Source organism: Ambystoma mexicanum, chromosome 5q (genome assembly GCF_040938575.1).
Source record: "Ambystoma mexicanum isolate Mex_15411 chromosome 5q, UKY_AmexF1_1, whole genome shotgun sequence".
Lineage (NCBI taxonomy): Eukaryota > Metazoa > Chordata > Amphibia > Caudata > Ambystomatidae > Ambystoma > Ambystoma mexicanum.
In genome coordinates, this window is record NC_090933.1 from 692,409,519 (window position 1) to 692,436,779 (window position 27,261).

The 27,261-nt window shown below is 44.3% G+C and overlaps 1 protein-coding gene across 1 annotated transcript in view; it reads left to right on the forward strand.

Annotated features, from left to right (window-relative positions):
* Window positions 1–27,261, forward strand: part of PREX2 (phosphatidylinositol-3,4,5-trisphosphate dependent Rac exchange factor 2) — a 1,458,907-nt gene that overhangs the window by 745,023 nt on the left and 686,623 nt on the right. Inside the window, exons 22-23 of the mRNA XM_069621155.1 lie at window positions 14,720–14,840; window positions 16,240–16,424. Coding sequence (XP_069477256.1) covers window positions 14,720–14,840; window positions 16,240–16,424 — 306 coding nt within the window. The remainder of the gene's footprint in view (window positions 1–14,719; window positions 14,841–16,239; window positions 16,425–27,261) is intronic.

The following is a 27,261-nucleotide window of genomic DNA, read 5'->3' on the forward strand; positions in this document are numbered from 1 at the left end:
TATGTTAAATTGAAGCTAGGTATCTTAGAACTGACAACCAGAACATGATTCTGGAACTCTTCGAGTACAGATCACTGCCCCTATCGCTTAAGTATGAGCAAAAATGAAGTGCATTTTCCCTTGATTTGCCATGACAAAACATAAACATATGAATTGCACCAGTGATTAATTGTTTCACTCTGCTTTTAATATATTTTTTTATTTTCTTCATTTGTACATGTATTTTAGATCTTGTACTGCTCATTCTTGAAAATATTTATTATTTTGCAGTTATTGGATTTTTGTATATTTTTTCTGTGTTCCTTATAATATAATTAAGCAATATTACACAGGCATGGGGGGAGCATTACCGGGCCAGATAATGCCCAGGATCTACGTGATTTATCCACTGCTAATTTTCCCGCGACAGAAATGTTTGCATGGGAAATGTACGCATTACAAAATGTTCGTACATTTCCCATGCAAACATTTCCATTACAAATCACGCAGATTTCCTCACTCACACCCTCACTCACACCCCCACCACCCACCCACTACTTACCTTTCCTTTAGACGCACTATGTCCCTGCAGCGCCGGTTCCCTTTCACATTTGTGATCGTGAACTGGTGCTACAGAGTCCTTTTTTAAATTTATTTTTTAACTTTTGCTTGGGTGAGCTGCGGGGGTGTCCCCCGGAACCTCCGCCCACTATACTATATAGTTTAGTGAGCGGGGTGTTTTGGGGGACACCCCTGCAGCCCCTGGCTTTTTTATTTGTTGCTCGGGTGAGCTTTTTTTTTCTAGCAGGGGGTTGGGGGAGCGGGTGGTGTCCCCACTGAAACATCTAAACATATACCACACGACGTTTGAACTTTTGGTAGTTAGAACTTTTTGTGGTGTGTGTTTTAGGTCTTTTGGTGGGGTCGGTAATTTTAACTTGGACATTTCATCCTATACCAATGCCCCGGGGTCATAGTTACAGGCCAGAGCGAATCAATGAAAGGCAATTAAAATGCCCACAATGGAAAGGAGCAAAAGGACTACATGTAGTCCCTTCTCCTTTTCCATGATGGCCAGTCAGAGAAATGGAAGGAATTTCACAGGATGTGGCGGCATCGAGAGCAGGTAAGTCTTTGTGGGGCAGGTAAGGACCCAGCGAGGGCCGATTAGATTGATTGTTGCAAACTGATTGACCCTCGCTGGTGACTAATATCGACTAAAGGCATGGAAATGGTGAATTGAAATGAAAATATTGTGAGGTATGTGGTATAAATCAGAGGATTATAGCTGTGTACCATGAAGCAGGTGCTGTTTGTTGTAGCATTAACAGTGTGGTACTGTATGATGAAATGTTCAACGGGCTGCCAGGATATTACAGATGGCAGCAACAGCGGGGTGCCGATGTTTGCAGCAATTAGTTGCCAGTAGGTGCCTGGACTACCAGCAGGTCAGGCCTGCCAGAGGATCAGAGCCCCTACCAGCTAAATCAGAGTGTGCAGGTCCAGTAAAAATGGCAGAGCTGGTATTACTATAATTTGTTCTGGCATTTTTACCCGAATGTTTAGGTTAAGAATCCTAGTTCACAGAGATCTTTATGTAGAGTAGCCATCACTTTAATGAGTGCTTTGAATCTGGTGGGAGGATTAGACCAGGAAAGCTGGGCACTGGTGAGACAGGTTGCTGCTGTGATGTAAATAGGTGCTCATGATGAAAATAGTCCCCTTTGGTGGAAATGACTGAGAGGTGCCGCAGTGAAAGGGCACGTCTTTGTTGCTTCACCTTCAAGCCTCTGTCTTTGGGGCTCTCCATCCTCCTCACTCTGTTGTGACCCGGGCTGAGAGGTGGTGGACATGGACTACACCTTTCATCATCCATTTCCCATTTGTGCACTTGGCTCATGAGGAACGCGTGTCTTGCACATGGCTGAAGAAGTCGACCCTCCAATCCTTTCACCCCAGCCTGTTGTTTCTCTACTCCCAGTTGTCTTCTTGCTCCTCTGCCTGAACTTCTTCCCAACCTCCTCTCTTCCTCTGCCACATTGTTCCCATCACTGCCCCTTAAACATTCCTCCTTCAGTCTTGCCTGTTTGCCTTGTACTCACCCTCCATATTATTTACTCACTGAACTGGTAATGTCTCTGTATATTGGCTTTTGCCAATGTGACTGCACCCTCCCGCGGCACTTCGTAAATCTGACATTCAGCCCCTGCCTCTATTATCATGCCTTTGAATCTCTCTCCATTTTTCTGCTGCATTTCAGACTACTCTGAGCATGCACTAATCCCCTTCTCCTTAAGAGCCCCTCACTCCTGTATCTTTCTCTAACATCTCTTTGGCATAGTGCTTTCTCAGTGAATATGCCCCGTCTTCACCCAACCACATTCTTGGCCCCCCACCTTCTCCCGATACTGCCCACGTGAGCACCCACACCCACTTCCAGTGTTCCAATTATTCGGGGTTAGAACTGCCTCCCTCTTCTTCATGAGTCAACGCAGGGCCGGTCTTTGCAACAGGCCATGCAGGCAGCTATCTGATGTGCCAGCCGCCATGGGATGTCACTGCCATCAGGTGTGAATGGGGGTGTGAACAAGGTGTGAATGGGAGGCTAGCGTCAAAATGAACTCACAGGATGAAAAGAATTACTTTTAATCCTGCAAATTAATTTTGACATTTCAAAAATACATGGCCTGATACAGAGACTGGCATTGCCCACACTCAGACAAACGTGCGCTACACGCACTTCGAAACTCAGGCGCCTATGCTGAACCTTCAGACACCCATGGATGTCTGTGGCATAGGAGTAAAGATCAGTGGGGAGACTCGGGATGGAGCACCAGACCACACGTGTGTATGGGGAGCAGGACTGGTTCCCTGTCAGGTTAAAAACGCCTAATAACTCATCTCGTGGCACTACTCAGATCTTTGTGCCTTCTAGAATATGCACTATCATGCATGTATAACAGGAATTGAAAACCTGAAGAACCAGAATTTAAACTGATAGTACTTAAGAAAATTACCTCTTGCTGAACGTCTCACTACTGTGGGCCCCATGGGGTGTTCTCAGAAATAAGGGACAGTCTTCATAAAAATATAGGGTACACACATGCTTTAGTTTACCCAAAAACCCAAAAGTGGTAAAACATCTACTACAGGAGCATTTAAAAGCACAAGACTGGGCATAGCAGAGTGTGAAGGGCAGTCGCAAAACGTGCCGCGTGCATGAGTTTTTGATGAACACTTGCATAGCTGTCAAGTGGTCCCATATCATGTTCGATACAACAAGCCTGTTCTTGCTTTTGACTTTGCATGCTGGAATTTGTAGGCCCATACTTAGCAGGGGAAACATGAAACTACAAATCCAATCATGCAATGGGAAAGCCAGGAATGGCTCTTAGTGGATCACATGGCAGCTATGTACTTGGACATCAAGTAGTGGCAGAGAGTTTGGAAACTGAAGCAAGGGTCAAAAGTGCACTGACTGCACAGCAGGATAGGAAAACAACCATTAAATGCAGCGCGAGGCATATTGGACTGAAACCAATGTTTGGGCGACTAGTTAGTTATGCAGTGATTGGAAACCTGTGTGTATGTATGCATTAAAACGACTTTCTTTATAGCACAGAAATCCTCCTTCGTCTTGTTTGAAAATGCTGGCATAGTCGGTGGTATAGAACCTCTTTGCAGCAGTCTGCTAAGTAGGCTTGCAGTGTGCACCCTCTTAACCGATAACTCAGCGGCATTCCTTTTATAAATGACTGTGCATTGTAAGGGCATGTGGGCATTGCCCACCCCAAACAACTGTGATGACATTTGTATCAGAGTAATACCAAGCAATACGATTTACCCATACCTTTTAACTCTCTCCATCTTACTAACCTTACACTTAGTTGGTGCAGGAGCCATATTTGTATAGTGAACTGTAGAATTTAAGTCATACTAACATGCCTCTTTTTATGACCAGTGTTCAAGAGAATGATTAAGATATTTATGTTGGTAAATAATGCATTGTATGACGGGAATATTCTGCAGTGAAGATGGTGTAATTCGTTTATTATTTCTAACCATAGCCCACCCTGAATCATGCCCCCAAAATACCATAGTGAGAGGGTCCCTGCTGATCTGCAGACAATTTATGTAGTTGTCATTTTTTGTTGGGGGGAGCGGTGCCAACGATGCTGCCTGCCTGGGGTGCAATCTGGTGTAAGACATGCCCTGAGTCGACGTAAGATAATATCGCTCTCTCCTTGGGTGTTTGTGCAATAGAGTGTTGTTGATGTACAGATGATAATGCATTCAGAACATGGACGTCTTTTTTCTGGTATTAATGGCCCACCCTTTAAGAATTCCTATGCCTGGCCCAATGCTGCATCCATTCATACCTCGATCTAAACTAACTTCCTTCCTTCCTTCCTTCCTTCCTTCCTTCCTTCCTTCCTTCCTTCCTTCCTTCCTTCCTTCCTTCCTTCCTTCCTTCCTTCCTTCCTTCCTTCCTTCCTTCCTTCCTTCCTTCCTTCCTTCCTTCCTTCCTTCCTTCCTTCCTTCCTTCCTTCCTTCCTTCCTTCCTTCCTTCCTTCCTTCCTTCCTTCCTTCCTTCCTTCCTTCCTTCCTTCCTTCCTTCCTTCCTTCCTTCCTTCCTTCCTTCCTTCCTTCCTTCCTTCCTTCCTTCCTTCCTTCCTTCCTTCCTTCCTTCCTTCCTTCCTCCCTCCCTTCCTTATTTCCTACCCTCCTTCCTCAAAAAACACCAACCCTTCATTCTCTATCTGCTTCAAACACTTCCACTTGTTCCCTTCAATTTCCTTTGCAGACTAATAGCAATCCTTTACCAACATCTGTACATAGTTTGCGATTCATTTCTAGTGTTTACTTGTGTGGTCCTACGGACAGTCCTAGGGACATTTCTGAGAGCCACAAGGTCAAGTTTCGGGTCCGCCACTTGGTCGGCTGTGTGATCTTGGGTCAACGAGTATGTGCATTCTTTAAGGGCTGTTTGGGACTTCTTGAAAGCAACTTGTAAGCATCTGTTTTCTTAGTTACAGCTGTCCGTCTGAGACAGTAAAAACTCTAGCTGCATTATATATCCCAAATGCCCATTTCTTTGAAGCGCTGCTGCGAGATGATGTCAAGGCATGCCATGGAATCCCCATTGGCCGCCTTGCTTGTAACTTACTTCAGCCCGCTCGCTCGCTCGCTCGCTCGTGTGGGACCGGGACCTCAGCTCAGTTACAAGGGAACATTATTTTGGTCATTTAATCTGAGGCTGAGCATTAAGATGTAGATTGCATGTGCGCTCCGCTGGGAGACGAATTGCCCTCTATCGGCTCCGCAGCTCATATTGAAAATATATCACGCTTTGCAGCAACAGTGATAGATGTGCTGGAAACTCATTTTTCATTCTTTCTTTTTTTTGCGTAGAACTGTGGCCTTAAATGCATTTTCATTATGCCGCATCGCGCAGTGCTAGAGTTCCTTCTGGACGTCCCCTCTTGTGCTGGGCTGTCACGATGCTGCTGCTTGTGAACCTCCCAGGCATATGCGTGCTCACAACATGTTCGTTCCTCGCCTTATTTGTTATTTCAGTCCAGGATTTTGTCTCCATTGGTTGCCGATGTTGAACATTAAAAGTCAAATTCTTGTTGGAAATCATGAACTTTCCTCTCTGTGACTTAAGTCAAGTGTGTGCCTCATTGCTGTGGAAAAGTAGGTTTGGATGTGCCATCTTGACTCACTCAAGCCTCCTAATCAACCGGTCATTACATGGGACGTGGTAGCCAGGGTCGGACCGGGGCATAAAACTGTCTCGGGCACCATTGCAGATGGCAATTCATTCCTTTTGTGACAGTCTGTTTGAGTAAATACCCAAGGGGGGGGGGATTTGTTTGTCAAATGTGTTACAAATTCTGCATTTGGAAGGATCTATGTTCAGTAACAGTGTTTAAAACTACTAGCCGCATAGTGAAGTAACGAATCAAAGTGGCCCACTTTGGCTAAAAAAGTGCCCCTTTTGACCCCCAAAACTGGCCTTATTAGCATGTTGGACTTGCAATGTGGGCATTGCCCTATTGCGCTATAGGCCAGTCAGAGCCTGGTGGTAGCCCATATGAGCCTTCATTCAAATAAAAATTCTTCAGCATTTAAACTTGGGTGTACCCCCAACCCTTATGCGCCCAGCCATCTCTGTCGGATAATCCCGGGTCTGCCTCTGTTTCGGGCATCAGCACAGTGCTCTTTCAGGGAAGTACTTGCACTGCGTCCTGTGGCAGGGACACAAGGGCACACGAGCTTTACTTTAAACTCCCTCCCTCCTCATCAAAAGTGTGTTGCTTGCTAAATGCCTATTTGTGCATACTTCTGAAGATTTTGGGGTGGCACCAAGCCTAATTTCACTTAATGGCCTGGTTGCCCAGAGCAATTACAGAGGTTTGATTAATTCAGAACTTCCAGCCATCAACCTTCAGTTTTGCTAATGCCTTCTGCACTGGGGCAGGCATGCCCAGACATGAGCCACAAGCCAGCGGTGCCTAGGGACCCATGCTGCACTTCACTATGTCCAAGGAGGCTGAACCATGTGTGGGGTCGCGTGTGGTCTTGAGCAGAAGGGATGTCATCCTGCAGGTTGGGCTCTTCTTTTGGTGTGGGATCAAGTCTGATTTGCATGTTATCTTTCCCCTTCTGTATTAGCAGGGTAGGCTAAAGGGGACGGCCTGGATGGTTGCCCAAATCAATGCCAAAGGATATGATTCATTCAAACTTTCTAGACAACAACCTTTGGTTTTCTCATTGCTGATTTGTCTCCAGCACTCGACAGCCTGCTTGTTTCAAGTTCTGTAAAGTTGCTTATTTTCTTCACACCTCACTCACTGTCACATTGCGGTCCTTTTGGCCTCACTCATTGTTTGTAGCAAACCGAGACAGATCCCTTCCCAGCTTCCCTGAATCAAGTACTGTTAAAGATTCAATGTAATGTCTGGCAGATCCGCCACGCCGTAAAAGGCCCGAAAAAGACCCTTAGCGGCATCATGTAAAGCGCAGATTGCACTACTGGCTTGAAAAAATGCGGCATTAGCGGCCACCGCTAATAGAGGTCCAGGTAAATAAGCGGAACCGAAAGTAGCGTCATCACACAGGAATGGGAAGGAGCCCGGCGGCCATCTTTAAAAACACAATCCATTGCCATCCTCAGCAGCCAGGACCTGTGTGATACTGCTGTTTGTAAAATCTCATTCTCTACCATACCACAATGCCTAAGGCTGTGAAGAAGGGTGCCTCCCGCCAGCGCAATGAAGATGAGCTGGCCATGCTTGCTGAGGCTGACATCGTCTTTGCCCAGAGCATGAAGAGGGAGGCCATAATACAAAAGAAGGCGATCTGGGTACTTGTGGCGCAGAAAGTAAGTGCGGTCGGTAACACCCCCCGCACTATGAAGGACTGCAGGAAGCGGTGGGACGACTTGCGGCTGCGAGTCTGCAACATACTCTCTGCCAACATGAGCCAGGCAATGTCAACTGGCGGAGGAGCAAGCTCCCCCATAAAGCTGTCCCGGTGGGAGGACATATGTGCTAGCCTGATTGGCACGGAGTCAATAGAAGGTGTTGGAGACATGGAGTGTGCCGCCACATCATCGGCAGATGGAGGTGAGTGTCCTAAGAAAGCACTGTAATGCAGAGTCTGATGATAGTCCACCAATATGTCTGTCTAAAGAGGCAAGCCATGGCCCAATACACACACATTCCGAGCAAAGTTGTGGTACGCAGTACAGACACATGCAGATGTCTGCAGCAAGGCAATGCCATACCGTACACAAACCACACTAAGATGTCAATGGCATGAGTCACACTGCATGCAGGCCCCAAGAAATATGCATGTCACATACCATACGTCTGCCCCAACATAAGTGACCACTGATGGATGCCTGCATTACCCACCCATGTAGCAAGCAACGTGATTGTCCAAACTCAACTGCATATTACCCTCTAATGTGTAGATGAGCAATTATACAAATGTATGCATGATGCTTCTCAAACCATCACTCATGCCGTCCCTCTCTCCGACCCCCACAGGCTCAGACCATGACAGCGAGGCGTGGAACTCACCCCCACAGCAAACCACACCCCGGAATAGAGCCTGGGATGAGGCCAACAGGCCTTCCACCTCAAAGACCCAACCCAAGGTCCACCTGGCACCACCAAGGAAACCACCTACAGATGCCACAGCACTGGTTCCGCCAAGGGCAATCGAGACGGAAGCCGCAACCCCTGTCCCACTGCCACAGGACCCAGCTGATGCTCCACATTCAGCAGAGTCCAGCACAGTCAGGGAGGTGGCAGCCACAGCACCCCTGGCTCAGGAGGAGGTGCAGGAAGAGGTGTGGGTGCCTGTGGAGGACAAATCCTCAGAACAGCCCTGCACACCAAGTCCAGCACCATCCCCCCAGATCACATCTTTGGAGTCAGACCACGCCACCACCCCAGAGCAGTCTGGGGGGGAGTATAACCAAGGGGCCATGAGTCCCATATTGGAGCCCATCCAAGTCCAACTTGACACCCAAGCACCCTCCACCTCTACAGGTGTACCGGCGGGGCCGCAGCATCATGAGGAGCTGACTGCCCTTATGCGTCAGTTTGTGAATGACAATGCCCAGGCAAGGCAGGAGTGGCGTGAGAACATCGCCTCTTTGGGCAAGACAATTGCTGATAACACCACCTACCTGGGCAAGATTTTTGCAGAAAATACAAGCAGACTGTGGGAGGAGGTATCGCCCTGCGGCAGGTCCTCAGCCGCATCGCCGATGCTATGGAGGCAGAACGTCCGGCACCCCAGATGTAGCAGGCAGCCACACCATTGTCCTCCAGCTCAACCCAGACCAGCCCTCTCCGCAGGTCGCCGCGCACCCTGCGCCGGACGGACATGCCACCACCAGGTCCAGGGAGTGCAAAAAAGTAGACTGGCCAGCTTGATGAAGGCATTAGACACTTGTTGGGACATGTGTGGGGGAGTTGTGGGGGGAGGGGGAAGGGGGTGAGGGTGGTGGAGGGTTAGTGCACTTTCATTTACATTGTATATTTCAATCCACCTGTTGTGTTAAAAGAAAAGCTTGAGTGGACATTCATCATTGCGCATGTGTCATTTATTCATATACAGTGCATAGTGTACATGTACCCCCACACCCAGTGCCCTCTGTCCAACTATCATGTCACCCTCTACAGCCATGTGTGTCAGAAATATTGTGCAATCACTGACTGACGCACAGCATGTTCCTCTTGTGCATCAGCACCGCGATGATGTGCAGCCACTTCTTCTTCATCCCCTTCATCATCACCAAGTGGTTGCAGTTCAATGTCAGGGGGCAGGGGCACATTGCGTTGGATAAACATGTTGTGCAGCATTACACATGCCATGATTATCTTGGCCACCCTCTCATGCCTGAAGAGGAGTGCCCCACCCGACCGGCTAAGGCATCAAAATCTTGCCTTCAACAGGCCAAATGTCAGCTCAATGACCACACGGGTACGGGTGTAGGATCGATAGTAGTCCTCCTTGTGCCTGTTCTGTGGGTTATCAGACAGGGGTGAGGAGCCACGGAATCAAGGGATAGCTACTGTCACCTGCATGGCAGACAAAAAAAGGTATATGTCAGTCGATTTATGATGGACAGCTGTATTAGTCTCACATGCCGGCAGATTATCGTTGGTCACATGCACATGTCCCTGGTTGTATGCACGCCATTTTTAGGCCCTCAATGTGTATTGTTCCATTGAATAATGGTGTGGGTTGCATCTTCAAGATGATACACTGTGTGCTCTGCAATCTTGTGGCTCATGCATTGTGTACGCATACAGCTGTTTCCGTGTCAATTTAGTGATGTGTTGTGTTCTGTAGGATTTTCTGATTGGGAGCGTTGGCAGTAGGCTCTGCAATATTAGGCATTCTGTGCTGATTTTTCCCATAGTGATATGCTGCATTCCTGTGGTTGTGGCAGCCCTGTGACAGACATTGATTCCCTTGGTGGTTCAGTCTAATGCTCTCCCATGGATGCTTGGCCTGTGTGGTGATTTGCTGGAGACAGCAACATAGTACATATGCACTGCATGTTGCTGGATGGTGTTATGGAGGGTGAGGTCCACTGATGAGTGGTGCACGTGTTGTAGGATGTGGGGTGGTTTACTGTCAGTCATGTTGTTTTAGGTGTCGACCTTACTTCATTCCTATGGGATTTGGGTGCCATGTTCTGTTTGGGATGCTTTGGGGCACAGTGTTTAGTGATGTGCACATCATGCTGTCACATAAACATTGACACCATGGTGGTGTGTGCATCTCTCCCCCCATTTCAGTGCCATGTGCCTATCATGCAACTTACCAAGCAGCCAGACACGTCATACAGCATGTCGCTCCGAGAAGCGTGGTAGCATGGAGTTCCGCAGGACCATTGAGTCATGAGTTGATCATGGATATGTGTGATGATCTTGCTGGCATCGCATACCATCTGCACTTTGATGGAGTGGTATTGCTTGCGGTTGCGGTACACCACCTCCTTCGCATGGGGGACCACCAACTCCACGTGGGTGCAGTCGAGGGGACCTATACAATTTGGCATGCCTGCCAGTGCATGGAAGCCAACTTTTGTTTCAAAATTCTCCTGAGGAGTCCGTGGTAAGGATATGTTGTCCCTTGTGTGCTTGAAGAGGGCGTCCAGCACTTGCTTAAGAATGCGAGAAAATAAGGTTTGTGATAGGCCATGCATGTGCCCCACTGTGTGCTGGTAGGTTCCTGAGGAAAGGAAGTGGTGCACAGACACTACCTTCAGTAGAGGGGGGGATGGCGGTGCGTATTTCAATGAGGCTGACTATGTCGTTGTGTATCATGTCCACGATGGTGGTGATGGTTTCCCGGTCCAGATGGTACAGGTTGTGGATCTGCTCAGGGGTTAGGTTTAAAGGACTGGCTCTGATGTGAGGGATTGGGCGCTGCCTGCGTGGTTACGCTGGCTGCACTGGTGGGGCGTGCTTGGCCTGTCTCACCCTCCTTCACCTGCTGCGTCTCCTCTGTGGTGCCTGCTGTTGCTGTTGTTGTTGTTGCTGGTGTTGCAATGCAAGCATGTCCTCCAGCTCCAGTATTGCTACTACTATTGGAATCATCTTGGTGTGGTGTGTGGGTGTGCTCCTTTTGTAAAGGCCCAGACTGAATTGCCCCCCCCCTGTGCTGATAGTGTGCACATGTGGCAGTTGGGAACACTGCACATAGCATTTAACGGTTGGTTCTCAATGCCGGTATTTACTGCATGCCGGTATCCACTATTTGCGCCTTCATGATGATGGTATTTGCTTGTCCGCCTGACTTGTGATTTACTCCCATTAGCGGCATGCCGCTATTGCCGGTATGATGGGCCGCGGACCCGCGCCCATGCCGCTATTAGAGGCATTGTTATTTACGGTGCCGCTAATAGCGGGTTGGCAGGTCGGAATAGCCCGGAGCGGTAAGCGATGCCATTAATCCTTTACCGGCATCGTTTTTCAATTACCTCCAACCTCGGAATGACCCCCGATGTGTCCTCTTGGATGTTCAGATTATCGGCAGCAGGATAACATACATCTTCCAAAAGGAACAGTGGTGTGTATTTACTCCTTCATTATAATCATGATGTGTTTAACTTCCTTAGTCAAAACCCTCTCAAATTGGGAAACCTTATTATAATAATTTGAGGAACACAAGCCATGCATAAACTGCACCAAGAATTTGTAGTGAGTTTTGTAATGTATTGTTAGACAAACAGCAACTTGAAGTGAAAGTTCACATGTGTGCCTTACCTTTAATGAAGTTAATGCACCATATGAGGCCTCCCTTTCTGTTAGTCAAGCATACAAGTGACAAAGCTGCAGCCTTCTGCTGCAAATGTATTTTCAACCTGCACGCTATCGAACGTTCTTCTCTTACCATTTGAAAAAGGATAACACTTCTTGTGGTGTTGATTATGTAACTTAGGTCTGCGTGCTGGAGCCTGTGAATGTTCACTTCCCCTCTACCAGGTTTATTTTCCATGGTATTTTGGCAGCCTGATATAGCGCCTGATGTCAAAGAAATATGTCTTGTTTGGTTCTTGGAGACAGGATAGTTGAATGCTATGCCGATGGCAAATTCATTTTCAATAACTGTTTCATGGGATTTTCTCACTAGCACATCTTCCTCCTAAACACATTTTGGATAACGGACTTCCTAGGAATGCCACTCAGTATCTGCCATTGTGACATCCTTACTGTCTAAAAAGGCCTAGTGAACAGTCAATACATTCCACTTGACATGCACAATCTGGCACATTTGGTAGTGTTTTTAGAGGTTTGTCTGCATCTCGAGAGACACTGTGTAAATTATTCACATAGCATTCTCTGTGATATTGTCTGTCACATGCACGAGCATCTTTGGGATTGATGCACCCGCTCAACTTCCGTTTCCATTGACAGCATCATATATCTTCCAACCTGCATCTCCAGTGCAAACGGTGCACAATGGCGGCCATCTGAGCTTGAAGTCTATTGTAAAAGAATCATTTTTGTGATCGCATGCCGGTAGTTTGGTATCTGTGCAGGGAAACCCCCTCCTGGTCACTGAACTCTCAATAGCATCTTTATCTTCTGACCTTTGTATTTTCTATCTAGCCTGTAGTCTATCAAGTATGCCTATGTGCTTGAGGGTCTTGTAATGGGACACATGCCACCCTGTGTTACATTGCTTTAGTTCTTCTTTAATTGTATTTTCAAAGTGTTCTGGGAGGTGGTTATAATCACTGTTTCACAATCCTTTCAAATACTCCCAGCATTCAGTCGTTTTTCAAAATATGTATGGTTTCGAACTAAAAACCTTATTTGTTGGCATTTACACAATAAACACAAATGAAAGTCCATACAACCCGAGTGCTTGCATTTGGATCACAATGCTGATCGGTTTTCAATAGATTTTCCATAACTGCAAGTAAAACGGTTGTACCTGAAACCGATAATACAAATTAATAATTGGAAAAGAAGAATGTCTGAGATATAACTGACATCACAGGTAATGTTGTTTGGACTACTTTATTTACTCCTGGAAATATCTTCTGAATGAGACCATAAGAATTAAAATTTGTTCACAAATAACTGAGATATTGAAAGTGTCATGTACTTCATTGGTGGCCATGTTGACGACGTCAACAGTGCTGCACTCGGCTCACCATAGAGAGAAACCATGGAAATGATTCCCCTATAGCTAGTGTCTGGTGACACAAAACCTGGCCCATCTTTTCATCACTACAACTGCCATGGAGCATGTTTTTCTATGCTACATAATCTGGCATTGCAGAATGCAGCACACGGAAAAAGCAGGGCAGGGAACCATCCTCACACATTGGGCCTCATTACAACCCTGGCGGTACGGAGTGAACAGCGCCGTAAAAGGTGCTGGCGCCGTTCACTCCGTACCGCCGCATTACGAATTCCCCTCGCGGGACGCGGTAAGCACGCCTGGGAAAACCAGTCGTGCTTACCGGGTCCCGTGAGGGGAAGAGGGAGCAAACAACGGACCATCTAGTAATGGCCCATTGTTTGCTCCCGCTCCCATTCCCATTCAGCACTATGGGGGCTGAAATGGGAATGGGGAAGGACCGTGTCTGGGTCCTTGGAGGGAGGAATTACCGGGCCTTCCGAACTCGGAATGGCCCAGTAAGTCTTCATTCCGAGGACCCGGACCCCAAAGCGATTTCGACAGCAGCCATGCCGCCAATAGCGGCATGGTTACCGCCAAACTCGTAATGAGGGCCATTGTCTGGACGCGATTGGAATTGTATTTTATTAGTGGTACACAGTCGTCCCTTCCTCTACTAACAAACTCCCTATGCACCACTATTCAAGATTCAACTTTTTATCTTCTACAAAAACACAGTATCTAGTTACATTACAAAGCAGTCCTGCTTTGTAGACCAAACAGAGAGAAAGAACTGTGCCACAGCATCGTGTAGATTTGTCATTACTCTTCAAATTTGAATAAGGAAATGGTTGTGGAAGAAAGACTGCTTGTTGGCATTACATTATACAAAATATTATTAATAACTAAACTAAGACCGGGGTATCTGTATCATGAAGGCTGTTAGAACTACCGATGTTATGTTTTGAACGTTATTCAGGTCATACATGGAGACAAGAATTTTGTTGGTCATTGGATCACAGGGACAGCCACATGTTTGCATAGCCCTACACTGGCTAAGACAACATGCTTGTATCAAGTGAAGTTTAAGGAACGTTGCTGAAGTCTAATCATCCTGAGAAGCAAAGTGACCCTAATGAGGAAGAATTACATTTCTTACACATGCAGCGCCAATTTGTAAGCGTAACAAAAAAAGCACAACCCAAAGCACCAGAAAATGATTTCGCCTGCCTGGGCCGCTTTACTTTTAACCTTCCTACCACTGAAATTTCGAAAGTGTGTTAAAAAGTAATTCCCTTTGAGAGGCCCTTTTTGAAAATTGATAACATTTTCCAAAACAATAGTCAGGGCCTCAAAGTTTGGGTCTTAGGTGAGGAGGACTGCTTGGGGCTTAATGAGACACGGTGAGTGAGACTCGTTATGCGCATATTCAATTTGGTTTACATTATAAACATAGATTCACTTGTTCTGGTGATGCCATTGTTCATACAAAGTAAATGTTGCTATAATATTAAATAAATGCCACTGAAGTAAATGAGCAGGTACTAACCTTGCATGTGTTCTTCCACTGCAGTGCGAGTCCATACAGTGGGTGTACAACAGTGTGGAAAGTGCCCAGGAAGACCTTCAGAAGCCTACACATTCCAAACCTTCTGGAGACGAAGGGGGCGACTCATTTGATTGCAAGGTGGAAGGTGTGGTGGTCATTTGTAACCTGTTATTTTGCCCGCTGTCACCCCTCATTTCTTTTCTCAACCAGCCAAGCACACTTTCAGAAGAAATATATATTTCACTGGGACTCAGGGGATTCCAACATTGCCTGTTTCGGGTGTACATTCTTGCCTGGTAAACCTAGTTGATCTTCCAATGTGAGAAGTGCACAATTTACTCAATTTCTCTTTGATCCATAAGTGTGTGCTGCCAGGCCCTAGTAGCAATTATTATGCATCCGGTATTTCTGGGGTGTCTATGCTCCTTAGAATGCTGTAGGTAGGTTCTTCACACTGAGTGCTTCTCCTACTGTTCCTGAGGTCTTGCTTGTTCAGAATACTGTAACATGCAGGTGACCCAAACATGATTTGATTTCTTGTGTTGCAATTGCAAATATTTAGGATTTGATGGGGTGGGCTACAAACCCGTTATTCTCTATGGGTGTGAAGTCCGCTCTTGCAGCTTTTTGGGCCTGAATCTTGGTAGTGGAGCCTGGGTCTGGGTATCTTTTCTGGGATCTTCCTGAATGACTAGGAGAGGTTGGTGTCCCTTGCTAGCCGAGAAACCCAATTTACATATAATGTGAACCTATTGCATGTCAAGCTCTTGCGTTTGTTAATTATAGTTTACAGCAAGCCTCTGATATCCTGAGTCTCAGCCTAACTGCTCGTCTGTATTACCAAAAGAGAGTTACGATAAGGCTTTTGTGTCAACCCTTTGCAGGTCTATTAAGGTTGGCTTTACAGAACCCTACACCAGTATTGGTTCTGAAAATAAACTCCTAATAGGAACCATCTTCAGCCCAGAGCCATGTTAATCTGCCCCCTGAGGACATTAGTGGAGAATGAAGTTTATTAACAACTTGCATTGTCTGTCAGCAATAACGGCGCACATTTACAAGACGCCATTCGATTTCCAAGTCCCTTTCTCTTGTTTTCCATTCCATCGCATCATAACCAAGTCCCTTTCTCTTGTGTACCATTGCATCACATCATAACCAAGTACCTTTCTCTTGTGTACCATTGCATCACATCATAACCAAGTACCTTTCTCTTGTGTACCATTGCATCACATCATTTAAACCAAAGATGTTCCATAAGATTTTATTTGTTGGCCAATGCGTCGTCTACGTCTGCATGTTATGCTGGTTGAATGTACATTATACTCCAATGTGTCATCAATCCGGGCAACATGTTTTTATTTTAGTTATTAGACTTCTAAGCCATCAGTATCCTAAACCTAGTGGCATTGCTGCAGGCAAATTATGTGTTCAAGTAAATGGTCCTCTCTGTCCTCATGTTCTCAACTTTTGGAAATGTGGTTTTGGTGATTGACTAGGATCCTGAAACCCTCATGGGGAACCCTCTACTTTTCTTCCCTCAGAGGTGATCGATAAGTTTCACACAATGGCAATACTTGATGGGAAGAAGGACCATGTGAGTCTAACAGTGGATAACGTCCATCTTGAGTACGGTGTTATTTACGAGTACGACAGCACAGCTGGGATCAAGTGCCACGTGGTGGAGAAAATGATTGAGCCGAAGGGTTTTTTCACTTTGACAGCAAAGGTATATTCATATATTTCTGATAAGTGTTGATTGTTTACTTTGTCTATTTGTATAGACCTCCGTGCCACGCTTTTTCCAGCACTTCCATGAAGCAGTTGGTTTATTTTCCAATAGACCTATACGTGTTATGGAAAAATAACCAGAGTCTCATATAGTGTTCCTTTGAATGTTCATTCAGTCTGGTGCTTTAGATAGCTGTGTGCATACTAGAAGGGCATTGCACAGATAGATACATCCCAAAATGTTTTAAAAAATATGCTGCCTATTACCGTACTGCCAGAAAATGTGCATGGGGCCTCGGAAGAAAATATGTCTCGTTTATTGACACAAGAGGGGGGACAGCAGCCAGTGTATTCAGGAGCCTGATAAAACACAACATGGGAGGTCTCTGTTTGGTAGGTTAGACTAATATCAGCAGTGCTAATGTGCCGCTATTGACCTGGAATACAGAAGAGGAAGCGTCCCTGCTAGGCCTCGCTAAATCTGAAGGGTGACCAGCACCTTGTGGAGGAAAGGCCAAGAAGAGGGTCATTGGCCATAGGCAGAGAATTATGTCTGCATTCTTGTTCCCACCATGTCACGAAAAGAAAGACTTTACTTGTCTTACTCCAGATTCAGAAGGGGCATAATGCCATACAAAAATCACCAATTAATGAAAAAAGGAGCGAATAGGTATGCCCAGTGCAACTACACCTACTGAATAACATTCATCCATCTTGAATCTGCTTTTTATTCAAGGTGTTGGAAAAAAAGCTGTCTCCTTGCAATGGCAATTCCAAATCTATCCGTCGGTCTTATTATTCACCTAGCAGATAGGATATCAGCCTTGTCATAGCACCTGGGCAGGGATGGTCCATCTTGTGGATGATACTCTTTTAGCGGCTGACAATGGGGATGCCTGTCTGCTCATGATGCTGGATTTCTCCAGCAGCCTTCATACGGTGGAGCACCAGGCCCTCTACTTGCCCATATGGCTTCAAGCAGGGCGGTGATTCCAGAGGGGTTTTAGATCGGACCTGTTTTGTAGGCTCCTCAAGGTCTGTATTTGCATGCGCAATGTGGGGTGCCCTTGTGTTCAGGTTTGGCACTGCTCTTATTCAATGTGTACATGAATGTGTTGGAGGATCTGGTGGCCGGGTGGGGACCAGTATGCTAATGGCACCCAACTCTAGCAGAAGGGGCATTCCAAAGAGGATATCCTCACACAGATTGATGCCTCTCATTGATCAGATCCAGGATGTAAGTACACATTGAAAACCAAATTCCTTTGGTTTTCCCCAGGTGGCGTGGATGAGATGGTTCAGTCTTGCTCTTTTAATTCATGACACACATGGTGTTTCTCAAACGTTGATTTGAAATGCGTGCTCTCTTGGATTTTGTCTGGACAGTCGGCTTTCCCTCCAGGAGCATATCATCAAACCAGCTCAGACTGCTGGTCCTCCTGAGATATCTTTCAATATTTCTACCCTCTGTATCTGTTCGCTGGGTAGTTCAGACCCTGGCGCTTTCACACCTTGTTGGCATGAAAGTCATTTTGCCAGGAGATCCCACGCATAGGTTGTGGCTGATCTTTGATTCTGCAGAACTATTCGTGGTCCAGGCAGGTGAGATAGTTTGATTACATTTCCCCTGCACAATCAGTTGGCCCTGGCTTCCATTCAAAGCCAGGATCTGGTTGGAATGGGTATGTAGTGCTTGTGTGGCAATTGGTACGAAACAACGTCCTTACCTTGTCTCCAAGTCCAGATGACCAGTGGTATTCCAGAAACATAGAGCAAATCCCATCGTCACCTATGCATTTACATACTTAAAAATCTCATTCTCAATCCCAAACAGTTCTTTGAACTATTCCCAGGTTCTTGACTTATTCTCCTTTCCTTATTCCTCTAGCCCCCTCCTTGCTTAGGCCATAATGCCTTTAGTGGCAGGCTGTACATGATGCTGATGGCTGGCACACCAATTGAATAGGCCAGGGAATAGAGAAGGACTTAAATAAGGGGGGCAGGCTGTTACTATCCTGCTGTGGTCCATCCCCCATTGTGTTATTGCAATTAGAACCTGGAAAAGAGACGGGTTGCTTATGGTACAGTTTGTCATTTATGAAAGAATGCTTATGAGTGAGTGATTTTTCCTAAAAAAAGCATGAAACTATGTGCAGCCATGGGAGGCAGACGGTGGGTGTGGAGCAGGAGCAGAGCCATGCATGTTTTGGGGTTTCATTTTGGCAGCAGGTGTCAGATAGAGGGGGCAGGAGAAGACAGGAGAAGCCAAAAGATTGTTTGGATTCTGAGCTCGTAGTACCAGAAGGTAAAGCATTAATTCCGAGGAAAATGATTGTCTGTGCCCTTGGGGTCTATTCCACAGCTTAGGGAACAAGGTTGGTGCAATGTTTCACAACCTGAAAAGTATCTCTAGTTTGCTTAGTCGCCTTTGGAATTTTCGCAGAACAATAAATAGTTCTGGCAGCCTTAAGATGGAACTCTTCTTGGTTTTTTAGGACATCTTGTGATTCTCCAAAGTTACCTGGTCTCTGCTTTAAATTTTTGGAGTACCACTGGGCAGCAACCATGTTTTTGGGAAGTTCAGAGTGCAGGTTCAAAAGCATCAACATGATTTAAAAACTGTCTTGCTATACACTTCCATTGTACTATTAACAGAACTAGTCATCAAAGATGCTGAAAATATAAAAGCACGTCCTAAAGTTCGGAATATACAAAGAGGAAAATGTCTTTGTTTAATTTTCACTAATCTTGGGTCGACTCAGTTTCTGAATTTTAGAGGCTAACATTCAAAAGAAGTGAAAAGATGGACTATCCACGTGCAATAACGAGAGTCCCTCTGGAGGAAATGTACCAAAGAATCTCCAGGAGTGCCCAGAGAACTCAGTCTCAGTTGCAAATAACACATCAAGCTGCAGTGAGCCCATCAGACCAGCAATATCAGCTGCAAATGGGTTAGCACATTTGGCTTTCAATGAGGCAGTGGATGTTGCTGCATCCTGCTACTCAACTCCTGCGCTAAAGGAGTGAGCGGTGCATAGCACAGCGGCAACATGCTCGTCTTCGAAGCAAGACGCCACGGAGCAACACAGGAAGATCCCCGGTCCGTGCTTAGAAACCACTGGGTATTAAGCGTTATAAATAACCTATCATATCGTATCATACAGAGACAAGATTGATAAAGCAGAACCTAACGGGGCTTACTAAGTTAAAAGGCTTGACGGTCTTCAAGATTACACAGCTGGTTTCCTCTTAGGAATTGTCAAAATATACTTCAAGGAAAATCCAGCAGCATAATGTATGACTCATTCAAGCCTTTGAAAAGAAGTCATGTCACCAATGTTACCCATCTCTTTTCACTCTAAAGATGTAGCCAAGAAGATTGGCACACCAGGGGCATCTGCAAAAGTAAAGTAAGTTCCTAATAGAGGAACTCCTGTCCCCTGCACACTTTCACAAGCTCCGAATGAGCCAAATTGTTAATATTACTTAGATACACTGTAAGAGTGTATAGAGACTTTACAATACTTATTAATTTGTATAAAACACAAGAACATTGTTTGGTATTCAATGAAGAACCTCAACACATCAATTGCAGGTATTTGCAGTTTCTTTCATTTTCAATAATTCATAGATGACCCAACGCGTTTCGAGAAATTCATCTCTTCTTCAGGGGCATATTCAACAAAATGTATCACATCTAAAGGGAAATTTTAAAAAAAAACATATGATTACCTATATGGTAACTTATTCTCCAAGTCATTCATGATTCAATATATAATATTCACATATATTCTCTAATAGAGATCAACAAATATTTCGGTTACTTTGGTATATTTCATCAATGAACAAAATATTCACTCAGTTATTCAACTATGTAGTTGTTCGGTCTATTTTTCCATAGATAATCAAGTGTGCCCAAAAATAAATTCAACAAATTCGGATTTCAAGTGGTCAGTATTGTCTGTACTGCTGCGTTCAAATTAAAAACCGTACTATGCAACCAATTAAAGAATTCGAACATGTGTCAGCCTAATGGAGGCATTCTAGGCGATGACATCATAATGGTTGTCGGTAGATTGCAAATGGCCATGTGGTTCATCACTTTGTGACAAGCTGTTCATAAGTAGTGATTTAAAAAAAGGACTTGTAAGAGGATTCAATTCAACACTACAGCTAAGTCAATGCCTAGTCTGGGATACTGAATGGAAACCCTTATTGATATATCTTTATGTCCAGTTCATGAGTTCTGGATGTCTACCCCTATATAACACCTCTCTCTTAGAATCCCCCTGACCCCACTGAGCCAAGAAGTAGTTCTGTTTTGCAAGTTTAAACGGTTTATTTGAGAAATAAAACAAAATATAGATACCACGCTTTTATAATAAATTAATAATCGATATCGCCCTTATAAATATAATGTTAATCAACAATGGGTAATCTGATACTAGCACACTTCTTTATAATCAATGAGGAGTTAGTATAGGATGGATAAAGTAGCAAAAATACTTTTATGATTTCAAGGGAAAAGCAATGAGGAATAAAATGCAGTACAGAAATACTTGATATGATTTTAGCAAAAGATAAGATAATCACTTTTTCTCTGGCAATTCACCCCCCTCCCCTATGCAATGTAAGAAATGGAAGGAGATGGAAAGAGGAGCACACTGTTCTCAGGAATACAATCAAATACAATACGAAATTTGGTTCCCCCCCAGCAAGCTTACAGGAAACAGGTAGGAGTTTGAAACACAGGCCCAAAATGCTTTTTAAATGTGATGGCAATGGATGGGAAAATGTGCTAACTGATTTTAATTCCCTCTAGAGATTCAGGGTGGGTGATGGCTACTTTATATTAGTTCAGGCTCACTTTAACAATGCTCTATGAGTTATTACCAGGTTGCAACGGATTTTAACAAAAGAAAGAATGGAGCTGCTATTTTGACAAGTGGAGAGATTGAGCCAAAATCGCAAATCGCAGTAAATTTCGCGAGTGCATGAATCGTGATTGCGGAAAAAGTATGAGTAGGAAGTCGGTTCTAGGTTCGTTGGTAAGCTTAGATTCTAAGCTTTCAGAGGAAAGTTAAATTTCGTTCCTAGCCCAAACGGTTCCAGAGATACGGACGATTAAATAAAGGTAGATTTTCGGATTTAAAGTAAAACTCAAAGGGCCTCATTACAACTCAGGCGTTAAGGGTTAACGCCACCGTTAACCCTTAACGCCTGAATCTGATTTTAACGCCTTTTAACGATTTTAACGTAATTTACGGCGGCGTAATTAGCGCCTTCCCCACTCCCTTTATGCCCTATGGGGCAAAAATGGGAATGGGGAAGGGAAAATGGGAAATGGGGATTTACCGCCCCACTCACCTTGGAATGGGGCGGTAAATCCGCCATCCACCATGGTGTAAACAGAGTTTACACCATGGTGGTAAAGTTGGTGCACTTAGCACCAAGGTTGTAATGAGGCCCAAAATGACAGGTGACAGCTTGCAGCTTTACAAATGACAGGTGACACAATTTCTAGGAGGCTGTTCTAATTAGGTTAAAATAGTTTGGATTAGATTATTTTAACTAAAGATTGGTTCTGCACAGTTCTGCTAGGTACTCACAATATATTTTGTGCAGGAATGGGCCTCGCCACGGATCTGGTCAAGTTTTGGACTGGACTCCGGTTCTGGTCTCGGCACTTCACAGCGATCTGGGTCACTGGTTCTGCTAACAGCGGTCTGGGTCAGCTCTGCTCTGCTGGTCTAGCCTCTCTGGATTCAGCGGCCTCTGGTTCTGGATACTGCTCTGCTTTCCGGTCCGGATCAAGTGGATTCTGGATGTAACACTGCTTTCTGGGTACTGGCAAGAGTTCTTGGCAAAAGAATTCAGACAGCTCGCCCGGCTGTGGAAGAGTTTGCAAATGATTTTGAGGCCTGCTGACAAATACTTTTGCTTGCAGTGGGCCTTCTTGGTTCAAAGTTCTGTAGTCTCTGTTTAGCTTGGAAGTCTAAGTGTTGGATCTCTGGATGTGAAGTCGTCGGTCAGCATTCTCCGCAGCAAATGGAATTGAATGTCTCTACCTGTCCCAGCAGTCTCTTTTTATGTGTTTTGAAAATGGGTGTGTGCCTGGGCCTAGCTAAGCCTGCCCCTCTCTACTTGTCATTGGCCCAATTCTCCCCTCTCCCATGATTGGGGGAAGGAAATGGATTGTCATCATGATGAGGTCTGTTTATGGGTCAGAGGATCCTCCTCTGGTCAGTTTGCCCACAAATCTATATTTGATTCAAATACATCCTTCCCAGATATACAATTTGTTGAAATTACATGTGCACATTATATATTCCTTATGGTCCATGCGTGTCCGCCTCTGATCTTCCTGGGGGCTTGCATTCAAAAATGACATTTTGTGCTTTTTAACTGGTTTTGCAATATCGGACATTTACCCAAAATTACACACATGTGCGCAAGGAGTATGGACATTAATTGATGAAGTGTCAGATTTTTAACGTGCATACATTTGGAGTGAAACCCTATTTTCTGCTAGCAACCCCCCAGAATACACCACAGGGTCCTAAAATGTTCACAGAAAAATCACAAAAATAATGATATTACTTATATAATTCTGACAAGTCCGCACTATGAGTTATCTATCTTTTTAAAATTATGCTCTGGTCAAAAAGGGGTGTGGCTTCTCACATCACAGGGTGGAATAACTGGTTTATCCACTTCCCCCAAGCTCAGCTGCTAGTAGAGGCACTGCCCCTCCCAGTTTCCCCTAAGAGGAAGCCACTTTTACGACGCCCCCAATATAACATTTGCCTGAGTCCAGGACAGGCCTTTGTTCAACTCCCTGTAGTCCCCAGCTGCTCCACCCCTAATCTAATCAGAGAGGTGACAACTCCTTTTGGCCAGGGGCAGCAGGTTTTAACTCCTGTCGGGGGTAGTTGTCAAGAGAAAAACAAAGGGGTAGACCTGCACTATAATTCCTGATCCTTCAGGTATTATGCAGCAAAAAAACCATAGGTTGGATCAGTGAAACGGGTTAACTCTGGCAAAATTTAGAACATATCACCTTTTATTTACGTTGTTCAATTACAAAAATATATGATTAATTACATAAAAACTCTTGAATATTCAACAATTCATCATCTCATTCATACCTTCAAACAATCCCCATTCTAACACATCTATCCGAAAAGCACATCAAGTAATGCCCAATGCTTAATTTTTAGCAGAGCATCTGTTATTGCTGTTTGTTAGTATTTTTCAGCAATGACCCAGTCCATAGTATCAAGTGTCATTGTATAGCTGGTATGATGTTTGACCAGATATCGTATTTCTAGAGAAAAGCGTCGACACGTGTTTCGGTCAAAGACCTTCTTCAGGACGTTGGGCAAGAGGACACTTCTCCGCCCTATTGTATGCTTGTATGGGCCAAAATCTAAAAACAATAAGAAAAACCAGAATGTCAACCCTATTTCTTTTAAAAAAGTGACGCATTAGTGTCACATTAGTGTCAAAATTAAATCGAGACACTCGCCTTACTCACCCCCAAGAAGCAAATCCTAGGATCATGAGAGAGGACCAAAGGGATTAATCCTCCACTGGCCTCGGTATTTATATCGAGCCTGTGGAATCAACACATACAAAAAAACACACTTAATATTTATTCCATAAATCAAGAAAAACTTGTAACTATACGTATATCAGGCTAAAAGTGATGTAAACTTACAAATATCTGATGGCACAAGGAGCAACTCATGCAGAAACTGCACGGATATGTAGGCCGGACGTGCACTGATGTTTTACAAGCAGTAAATCCTCACTGGACCCATCAACCACTGTAACAAGATAAATATATACGGGTAAGCTCCCCGTAAATCTCGAGGTGTCGCTTTATTGTCTAATATAAAATCACCATAATGCTAGACTCATCTAGTTATCAACATTTCACTCGGAGTGCCGTCACTGTAAATATTTTTGCCTACTAGTACTCTATACCCCACTCATACAGACAACATAGATTACATATTGTTTTTTCTACAAAGTGTGCCCTCTCCGTACTGCCATCATCTAAATCGTGCCTGTTATTACACGTATTCCTTACCTAGGTCCAATCAATCTGCAACCCCAAGCGGGAGAATCACAACTACGGTCGGCGTTCGGTTCACACGTAACTGCCGACTCAATCGAAAGCAGTGATGGACATAGAAAGGGGACAAACTAATATCCTCATGTGTAGACACAAAAAAGGGACTCTATCCGGGCAAACCACTAATGGCCCGTTCAGAGATATGAACAAGCACAAAGGAGTGGATGTTACGCCACCAAATTGCGTATCCAGAATGTGGGCAATACATAAATAATGATACGGGTGCGCACATCCACCAATTTCAAAAAAAGAGAAACGCTTCCGTGACTCTATGTCTCAAATCCCATGCCTGGCCAAACAACAATGGTCGATCACATCCGGGCGGGCTCTAAAGTATTAAAACCGTAAGGAATACACGTACATAATGTTTAAGATATATTAACCCTTGTCCTACTGCAGCTTGATTTTAGGAACTGGGTGCTATGTTGAAGTACCTGCAATTCATAAATCATACATAACCAACTGACTAAAAAGGCTAAATAAGAGCTAAAAAAATAATAAAAAGGCTAAATAAAAAGGCTAAATAAAAAAGCTAAATAAAAAAGAACATACCCTGGAGCCACACAATCATAGCCTCTATTCTTTTCTTCAGATGTATGTCAACATGCAGAAGTCTAATAGGTTTTTTCTATATCTTCAAAACACATTATTCAAAATACATTATTCAAAATCAGCTGTACCAACACGAGGGAATTCACTACTATTCATGAAGTGAACCTGTATTATTCATTGTCAGCGGTGTATACATCAATGACTAAGAAGTTAATTGCTTATAACACATGTTAATTGGAAAAATGGGAAATATTAATTATTTGCGACAAGAGTGTTCCATTCCACTGAAACATTCAATCCTTCCTTGACAGTATTCAAAGTATGAATCCATTTCTGTTCTGTATGGTGTAGTATTGTACTGATGTCACCCCCTCTCATGTTACTTTTAATGTGTTGGAGTACGAACCATCTCATTTCTATATCTTTATGTTTCATTTTCAAAAAATGGTCGACAAGCGGTTTGTCTGCCACACCATTCCTGATGCAGCTCCTGTGTTCTGATATCCGTTGTCGTACTTCACGTGTGGTCTTACCAACATATAGGAGTTGACAGGGGCAACTGATAATATAAATCACATTTTTTGTCAAACAATTAGTGTGGCAATTCATCTTCCACACCTTTTCACCATATTTGAATTCCTTTTTGGTTACTGTCAGAGGACAAGCTACACATTTGCCACATTTATAATGACCCAATATGGGGGGCAACCCCCACTGTGTGTTGATGGTAATGGCCCTCTTCGGTTCTCTATACGTATGCACTAATCTCTGTCTTAGATTCTGATTGCGTTTAAATGCATACATCGGTTTCTGTAGTAATGACCCTGGGTGTTTTACAAGGTTCCAGTGTTTGTTGATTATTCTCTTTATGTCGGCACTCACTGGATTAAAAGTTGTGACACACACTAAGCGTTCATTTTTCTGTCTTTCACGAGGGGTAAGACAAATTTCTCTATTTGTATTTTCCGCTCTTTTAAGTTGGTCTTTCACCAACCTTCTCGGGTACCCCCTCTTCTGTAACCTTTCTTTTAGTTGTCAGGCAGAATCCAGTTTCATTAAGCCAGGTTTCAGCTAAATGTCACATTTTGTTCCCAGTTTAAATCACTTACAATTTTTACATATACATTAAATAATTACTTCCTTCAAGTCATTTCAGAATATAGTTTTACATTGTATCCACCTCTTAGCAAGTCTTTCCTTGGTCTGGTTTTGTTTCATATGTTCAGTTTTACACAAAAGTCTGGTGGTTTTAAAACGCCGGCTTTCTGATAGTGGTGAGTACTGGTAATGCAACCATTTTTGGGATTAAGAAAATGAATTCCCCACAGTTCTGAGTGGCTTTTTTGGCAATCAGCATTGCCATTCCCAATGGTTTCAGGCTACTGTGTGTGTAGCCCACTGGTGGTTTTAGGCAGTGCCCTCCTGTGCTCACAACATAGGCAAAAATGGGTGGCAGCCTATTCTTCATGTTTTCCCTGTGCACTCTCTGGGGAGTTCTGGCCATCATGATGTTTTCCATGCCAGTAGTGCACAGTTTTATTGTAGGCTTGGATGCATGGGTAAAAACATCCCACAGACTGTATATTCATTGGGGAATGGCTGCACCTCTACATAAGAATATTCATCTCAAAAGTTTGAGCTTACATTGTGGTTTGAAAAGTGGTCACCATGAAGGCGGATGGTCATAATTTCAACCCGGAGGATCGGGAAGAACACAAGCTGAAAAATCGTCTCAGTAGCCTGGGTCGTGACGTACTCTAGTGTTGGGAAAGTATAAATAGAGTGTGCTTTAGATAAGGAAAAAGTAGAGTAAAAAAGTAATAAAGTAGGAGCAGAGTTAGATGTGCTTACCTTCTGAGTCCGGCCAAAGAGAATGACAGGTCCGCTCCCGTGCTCGTGATCAGAGTAACGGGTGGCCGTAAAAATAGTGGCACTTAACAATGACGTCACCATGCAGTGGCGTATGGTGACGTCACTTATGTAAACAAATTGGGAAATGTTATGTGTGTGCGTTGCAGGTGGAACGAAACTTACGAAGGTCCGATAAATATCATAATATTCTAGAGGGTAAATATGACGTCAAGGATAACAGACGTCATTGGATGAACTATCCAACATGTACAAAAAAATGAAAAATGATATA